The sequence below is a fragment of the Strix aluco genome, chromosome 4, assembly GCF_031877795.1.
Source record: "Strix aluco isolate bStrAlu1 chromosome 4, bStrAlu1.hap1, whole genome shotgun sequence".
Lineage (NCBI taxonomy): Eukaryota > Metazoa > Chordata > Aves > Strigiformes > Strigidae > Strix > Strix aluco.
Window position 1 is genome coordinate 111,753,613 of NC_133934.1, and position 8,643 is coordinate 111,762,255.

General features: G+C 39.6%; 1 protein-coding gene across 6 annotated transcripts in view; it reads right to left on the reverse strand.

The window, feature by feature from the left end:
- The window catches only part of GALC (galactosylceramidase), a 40,780-nt gene extending 32,348 nt beyond the window's left edge, over nt 1-8,432 (reverse strand). For 4 of the 6 annotated variants that reach the window (XR_012623323.1, XM_074824882.1, XM_074824883.1 and 1 more), the window contains exons 1-5: nt 8,206-8,432; nt 7,111-7,179; nt 5,117-5,180; nt 3,049-3,162; nt 1,516-1,655 (exon numbers count right to left, since the gene is read on the reverse strand). Coding sequence is in view for 5 of the 6 variants with exons in the window: in XM_074824882.1 (XP_074680983.1) it covers nt 1,516-1,655; nt 3,049-3,162; nt 5,117-5,180; nt 7,111-7,179; nt 8,206-8,373 (555 nt within the window). In the remaining variant the exon portion in view is untranslated. Of the gene's footprint in view, nt 1-649; nt 777-1,515; nt 1,656-3,048; nt 3,163-5,116; nt 5,181-7,110; nt 7,180-8,205 lie in introns of those variants that run through there. The other 2 variants (XM_074824884.1, XM_074824885.1) reach the window with 1 other exon arrangement.
- Between the last annotated feature and the right edge of the window lie 211 nt (nt 8,433-8,643).

Genomic DNA, 8,643 nt, shown 5'->3' on the forward strand with positions numbered 1-8,643 from the left:
TGAACACTGTGACTCACATTCACCAGTAAAGGTGAAAGTATCCCACTGCAGGTGTAGATTACCCAACCATGTACAAGCAGTTTCCTGCAGGTAGGATATGTCCATTTGACTTTGATATTCCTAAATCTTTCTGTAAGTACTAATATGCAACTTCAGCAATAAGCCAATCAAAAAGTTACTTACTGAAAGGCTAATTTCATCATAAAGCAAATAATGATATGTAACACATGCTATAAACCAAAAGAGCAGTAAAGGCTAACAATGTAGAATCAGAACAGCATTAAAATTGTTTTGACAGTTTCTGAGTCTTCACAGACCTCAGTTTTCCTGTATGTCAGATTACACCCACAAAGAAAACAGACAATATGCAATGTTACCACATTGCCTGTAGAAGCAGAAATTTTCTTTTCTTACAAGTATATAATTCAGAAGGCCAATCTCTGTGAAGTAACAACTCAGAAGCCAGATATTACTCAAATACATGGAGTGCAGAACTTACTTTCTACTCTAAGAGCATAGCAAGTTGTTCCCCCCTCAACTGAACTGCTGAAGCATCACTGTGTTACCCAAAGTGTAAGACTGACACAGCTGAAATAAGTCAGCAGCATCAAGGGGGATGCATTCCAGAGGAGATATACATCAGATATACCTTCCACATTACAGCAGAAAGGTCAGACTTCCTTTGGGGGATGGAAACCATAGTTTCAGAAGCTTTGCTCTGGACTGCTGAAGTGATTTTCAGCTTTTCTGCAGTTAAACTGTCTCCTATCAAAACACTGAGAAGTCAAAAATAAGTGTTTCAGTAAGTGTGGGACTGATTTGAGAAGAATCCTAGCCAGACATTATTTTAATCAGAAGAAAAAAAAAAATAAGTTGAATCTCAGTCAATGAACTCGAAAAGTGTTTTTCCAGATTGTCTGCTTCTCTCTCTCATCTCCAAGTTACGACATTTTTCTCAGACATACATTCACTACTTCCATATATTGCACAGTAACACAATACAGTAGTTATAATATGCTGTAACGCATGCACCTTTACCCGCTATAAATAATGCAGGCAAAAATGGAAGAAGTTGAAGAGGATTGGCCTTCTGCAAAATGGTGACCATATTTTATGTCATCATGTTAGCTGACTTTCACAAACTCTGTCTTAACTAATGCTTTTTATTAGCTGGTAACTGCTGAAACCCGAGCAGAACAAGCAAGGCAGAAAATGACAAGTCCAAGACTTGAACAGATTTCAGAATTCTCAAGTTCTCTGCTAACTTTGTTCTAGAAATGGAAAGGCAGGAGACTAGCCATTTTACACTGGTTCTGCTTTAATGGCCACTACTGCAGAAAGACTATAAACTAATATAACTTCTGCCTTTCCCCTTGCAATAGAAAAAGCCAGAATTGCAATTACAAAACAATTTATTTTCCCATACCACTCCTCCAGTAATTGACAACAAGAGTCAAGACCAAGATCTTAGGAATTCAGATAAATAAAACACACAGGAGATTAAATTTTACTGACCCCAACGTAATCAATGTCCAAATCATGATACTGTTTAGCTCCCAATATCCAAGAAACAATATAGTAAGCAGTGACATCTGGATAGTCATAGGGCCAGTTTTCACCCTTTCCTATCCATGCTGGAAACGTCCAAGGTAATCCTAGAAAGAGAGAAGAAAAACAAATTAATAAGGTAAAGTGGTTGGTCTATATTATTCACTAAGGTTCAATAGCAAGCTGTAATTTGTTCTACCTAAAATGAAGGAGCAGATATGCACTTCAAATTCACATAGTTCCAGTGAAGACAATGAAACATAACTTATTTGTAGCTGCCTTTTTTTTTGGCTAGAAAACCTTCAGTACTAGACAGCAACTGACTACATACAATCCTTAAATTGTGTGGCATTAGCTCTAACAGGTTTAAAATTCCAAAGATTTTAGGATAAAAATTTACAAAGTTATAGACAAAGGATCAATACTAAACACCAGAAATTGTCAACCTCCTGAATATGAATTTCAGAAGTAGTGATGATCTGATCATAATAAAGAAAGATTAGGATCACGTGAAAGCTTTTTCGAGTCTCAGCTCTTTACTGGATCTTGAGTAAATAAAACCAACCAATTAACCTAACCAGATCCTGCTAAGTTTCCAGCTGACTTTGAATAAGACACCATAGGCTAATTCAAAGGCAAACCCTCCTTCCTTTGTTGAGAGCTTGATCTGAAGGAAGAGGGAGGTTATTAATAATGACCATTAGTCATACATGGCAAGCGTACTGCTTGTCACAGTGCCTGTCTAACAGAACCTGACTAGCAAATCCTGCACCAAGTCATGCCTTGTGGCTGGATATGACAAAGCCTGAACCCTGGAAGAGGGGGCATTAGATACTTTAATTGATAGATTCTTACCTTGTTTCACGTGAAATGTATTTTGTAAAGTGTTTCAATTAAAATCTAGGGTTCCACATTTGTACTGTCACACCACACACACAGCCCACAATCAAAACAGGGAGACGGGAAAGTCCTCCTACAACTCAACTATGTACATCAGAGGTAAGACAAGAACCACTATAGAGGGGAGGGGGTGATGGGTTTGTAATAAGAACATATAATTGAATTTAGTGCATATAAGATTTACAGATTTATACTTCCTGTAAGTTTACTATATCCCTCCAAAATTTTTTACTCTACTATTCAGAAACTCAGCCTCTCATGATCATTTATGTTCATTGCTGTGATACAGTCTGAGCATTAATGTTACTTGATACAAGCAAATGATTAATTTCTTATCCTATGCTACTTGCTACATACATTCTTGCTATGCTACTTGTTAGAATAGCACAACATAAGAGTGTTGTGCTACTGTAACAACCTAAAATAAGTAAGTTTAAGTGAAGCATCAAGGCAAGCTTACCAAATATTAGATATTGTACTTTGTCTACTGCAACATCAACACATATTCCCATTAAAATGAACATGCTAATTAAGGGTCAGATATGTAATTTAGTTAGGGGGAGGAAAAGCATTTAAATCCTAAAGCTTGAAGCAATTTACCAATCAGTTTAATTTTGGGGTTCCTCTTTTTAGCTTCTTTCATCAGCCACCATTCGTAGCCCCGGAAGTAGTTCTCATCATTTGCATAGTGCATGTGGGAGGGTTCAGTACCATCTAGGAAGGAAAGAGACAGGTAGCTCACAATTATCTTCTGTGTCATAAGCTGTTACACATTATAAAGTTTTCTGTATTGCTCACTGCCATAGTATGCAAGCACATAACTCCAGCATGGTTCACATATTCTTTGGTATGTATTTCAAAGCAAAATGAGTAGTGGGAGGGAACAGATAATACTTGCCTGTCTTCATTCTTAGTATATTAACTTAGCAAAAAATTACTATTTTTTTATTTTTAAGGGACTATGTCTGCTTTTAACATCAGAATGTGATTAACTATTGAACATTTTATACCCCTAGCTATGATAATACTAACTTTATATTTATGATTATCTTGGTCACAACAACCACTAGGAAAATTACAACGTTAATACCCGGAGGGGGAAAAAAAAACCAAAACATTTGTAGAAGCAGGTTATAGCTGAACCAAAAAGCAAACAAAAGAAGGTTATAGTTTGTTTCTTCTGTGCAAAGCAAGTCAAGGGAGAGAAAAAGGAAGGAACTGACATTAAGTTTTTCAGTGGCAGTTTATAATTTACATGGTGTTTTGTGACTGTAGGAAGAGCTTTTGAAATTGAAGGCTATGCACTGAATTCTGTCAGGCACACAAACTAGAAAGGTGCAAAAGAGTCAGTATTGCATAAGAAGTCATTACACACAAAAGACAGTTAATAACTTGTGCACGCAACTGCAACAATTACTTATGCCTAATTGTTCTCTCATCAGAAGAGATCTCTTCTGATGACAATTTTTTTTTTATATGATGCTTGCTGAAACTGCACATTTCATTACAGAAAATAGGATTTTTTTTTTTTTAGCTTACTAACACCTGAGTGTTTGGAAGTTCTATTTGTCAGAGACCTAGAACAATTAAATTCCAAACTTAGACTCCTGATCACACCTCTGAGGTCAGAATAAGAGCTGCAGACTACTGTGTTAAGACATATGCATCTTACAGTTCTCCTCCTAAAATCTGGAAAGCCATCACAGAAGTATGTAACATTCTCCTTAGCCAGCAATGAGTGTTTGAAAAGAAAGTCTGTGCGTGCATGAAGATGATTCCATTCTCTTCTAACCAGCAATTTATTGACCAAATACTGAGCTCTTAAACCCAGTATAATACTCTTCACCATATTAATTTTTCTTAAGGAAAGTAAACCGAAGAATGAAAAACAATAACAATATCTAATTAAACAAACACAGACATTTAAAAAAATAGATACCAAATGCCACAAAGACAGATGATACACTTTCTCTTTATTAACTGAGTCTGCTTTAAATCTATCCTTGTCCCCCCCTTCTGGGGACAAAAAAAAAAAAAAAAAAAAAAAGAAGAAGAGATACAAACTGTAGTCTAGTTACTGCTTATCAGCTTCCAATCACAAACAGTTACTAAACAGTTTCTCCTATATGTAAATATAGTAGGTTAGGCAAATTACACCAAGACATTCTCATTTGCAACTGTGGCCAAGCAAAAAAAAAAAAAAAAAACCAAAACAGACAATGCCATTCCAGTGAAATGCAGCAGCTCATTAAACTAAAGAAACACTATTGCTTCTGACCAACTGTTTTTGCATTTTCATGCTTTTAAGACAAACTACCTAGTCCTACACAAGTTTTACAGTTTGTATTGCAAAACTGGTGTTTCAGAAATGCTCTGCAATTCAGAAAGCTACTAGAGCTTCCTTCATCTTGGGGGGAAAAAAAATGAACTCATTTGCTCTAGAATGCAACCTATAAACCATACGACAGTGAGACAGTGAGAACTGTCTCCAGAACGGTAGCGTAAATTTCTCTTCTGTGAGTTAGCAGACAGTGTTTATGTTTTTCTGCAACTTCAGTACAACTACAGAATGCATCTCCATGCTTCCACTAAAGTGGCACGTGCAGGACACATGACTTACAGCATCACTGCAACGGAAAGTTAAACCCTGCTTACGCAAAATCCATACCTGTTGATTGCCCATCACCTCCGATCTCTACTTTGAGGATATGTAAAGAAGCACCAAAATTTGGCTAGAAAAAAAAAACAGAAAAACAAACAGAATCCTGCTGTTAACAAGAAGAATGCTATAAAGAAGTGTACAATTTTGAGGATGTTAAAAATTCAATTTTTTTTTTCAAACACATTATAATGCAATGAGAAATAATACAAAATTCTGCTCCAAAAGAAAATCAAGCAAGATTTTCTTATCTTGAGTCAGTTTCACGGACTCTTGAAGCATTAACAACACTTCTTCCCAGCTGTGCAGATTTTAAATTGGTTATGCTCAAGAAAATTCTGAAGTGCTCTTAAAGTAGAACGTGGGCTATATGAGGAACGTGACAGTATTTTTAATGTTATTAGAAGTCAAGTTTGTTTTCTTTTAAAGTCAAATTATTGAAGTTAATATTTCTGCAAATAATTTATTCTTTTATGTAAAGGGTTATACTGCTAATGTGAAAGAGCATACATATGGGTCAGAAATAATCTGCTAACTACAGGCGGAAAGGCAAGAGAGAAAAAAAAAAACATCACACTGGAAAATAAATGGCTACCTAAACCACTATCCTCTTCCCCTAGCATCTGACTGGTGGAGCAGAATATAAAATTCAAGCTCATACTGGTGATCTTACTCCTAGTATGTTCTTCCAACCATTAGTGGCTTAAGAGTTGCTTGAGCCAGATGTTACAACTCATCATTATTTTAATAACCACTAATGAGCTGGCCTCCTCCACGGAATACCCAAGTATAATTTTGGTATCCAAAAAAAAGTTTTAAGATGTGAGTATGAAGTCTGATTTAAAAAATATGCTGCATAGATGATAGTTTGCTTGGCTTTCAAGTTTTGGATTTTTTTATTTGTTTTTAAATAAGAAGCAAAACTCCCAAATTACCATTTCTCTTCCTGACATTTCTGACTTTAAGCTTCTAACACATTTGCTCTCCCATTCCCATCATGAAAGTTGACTGACATTAAAAGACAGGGAGAATGAGGCAAGGTATACTCCCCCCAGGTATCTCATGACAGCTTAAGAGGTTTTGCTGATAGAACATGTCAAAAATTCTTTGAAAAATCATGATCTCTCAGCTAGATTTTCTTTTTCCACATGCCTATTCGTTCCTTCAGAAAACTCGTAACACACAGCTTCGGTCTCCAAAAAACACAGGTTTTGATTCCCCAGTCACACCTTATGCCTTACTCTACCCTTTAAAACCAATTCTTTAAATGACACAGTAAATTATTTGCCTCCAGCCATCTGGATTACACTACTTGAAAGTGACATGACATCCTCTTCCAGCAGAGTAATTTACAGTGCCAAAAGCAAAACAAGTTATTACTGTCCAGTGCAATAATCTTACCATATATTAAGTTGGTTAACTCCACAGGCTACACTTGCTAACTAAAGGAGTTTACAAACCAATAATGTTCTCACATTCTAGAGTGCCTATACTTACACTTGAGACTAGTTTGGAATGGATATGCTATTGAAATGATGCAGTAGGCACAGTCATTTTCTCATTATGTGAATCTATCTGTATTGTAAAAAAAAAAAAAAAAAAAAAATCAAAACTGTCTTAAAGACCCACTTCCTGCAATTACTATGAACACCTAAACCCCTCATTTTAGCCACAAAAACTATTTATCATTAAATAGTTTTTTGTTAAGCCCACAGGGATGACCAAAATATGTTGAAAACATATTTTTTAAAACATTGTGAAAACATAAAAGGAATTTCCATAATAATTTGAAGAAAAAGGCTCCTGAACAACATGCTGGTTTTCAAAATCAACACCTAAAATTTAAGGTTCTGATAAAAATCAACATTAAAAGTAGATGTTTTTCAAGATGGGATTTTGTCTAATTTCAAGTAGTACTGAATATACTATAGGAGCTCCAGCCTTACACAATAGGAAATTCTGCATGAAATTAGACATTATTTTAGCAGTGAAACCAACTTTACCTTGAATAGGTAATCTAAAATCTGGGAGCGATAAGGTTCTTGGTAGTTCACCAGGAGTCTAGATGTGGCCTAAAATGGAAAGAAAACATGAAAACATGAAAACCTAACTTTCAAACATGTAAGTACATCCCACTTTGTCAGTCTAGGGCCTTGACATAGCTAATAAACCTACAAAAATAATTATAGCACTGGGAACTCAGCTAAGCCCCTACAAAAACTCTTTTGTAACCCTTCAGCTGCACATTTCTGGTTTCATAGATTGCAATTGCCTTGTACTCCAGTTACCTGAAATTTACTGCAAAGAAAGTCCAGAGAATAGAGAAACAAAGACATCTCAAGGAGTTATTGCAAGCAAAGTGCAGCTCTCTCCCAGCACCAGTTCTGCTGTACTCAGATCTCCCTGCTTTGGTTCACTGTATACCAAAGGCAACAGGAGCTCATGGGGCACAGAGGCAGGAGGTCAAGGAAAGCAACTCAAAGTCCAAGTATGGATAAGAACTCACAGGATCTCACAACTCTGATGGTTGGACCACAGGAAAGCATACACCTCGTTGTTGGCTCATCCAGCATTTTAAAAATCATAGAGACAAGTAGCTAGAAAGACCCTCCCTCTACAGAAAAATCCCACCCTGGCTTAGCTCTCCTCCAGCAGCACTGAGTAGGTGGCTGGTGCCCGGCACTCCAAGCAGCCTGATGAGAAAGAGCCACCGCGCAGCTCACCAGGGGACAGGCACAAAGCTAGGCCCAGCTCCAGCTCTCCTCGCAGCCAGGACCACTACCCACAGCTCCCCCCAGGGCCTCCAGGACCCCCGGTCAGGGCCCCGCTCACGTCCCCCCACCCCCTCCGCCCTCACAGTTCCACTCAGAGTTCTCCTCTCCCCCACCTCTCATGGCTCCCCTCAGAGCTGCCCCAGCCCTTACGGCTCCCCTCAGAGACACCCCCCGGCCCAGGCCCCGCCGAAACCTCGAGGGCCCGCACTGAGGCCACCGAACATTCCCACTGAGGGAATCCCCCGCCCAAGTGACCATTGCAACGGCCGCCCCGCACCACAGCACAGCACCGGAGGAGCCCCCACGTCCGCCGGCACCGCTCACCCCGCCGCCGCTGACAGCCCCGATCCCGTCGAACTGCCTGCCCAGCCCGCCGGCATCGTCCAGCACGTAGGTGGCCGTCGAGAGCGCAGCGGCACCGACCCCGGGGAGCCCCGGGCCCCAGCTGCAGCCAAGCAGGAGCCAGCCCCACAGCAGAGCCACGCTCCCCATAACACCCGTTCCGTTCCGTTCTGTTTTCTTCCGCGCCGCCCGCAGCGTCCCGTCCCGTCCCGTCCCGTCCCGTCCCGTCCCGTCCCTACAGCAACACGCCCCCACCCGGCCCCGAGTGTCACGTGACCGCACACCCTGGCAATCACCTGGGGGCGGGGCCTGAGCACCCTCCGCCGCCATTTTGCTCAAGGGAAAGGCGAGAGGAGGAGGAGAAGGCTTTCAGCCCTTACGGGTGACGCCCCCCGCTTGAAGTTAGTCGTTTCCATTTTG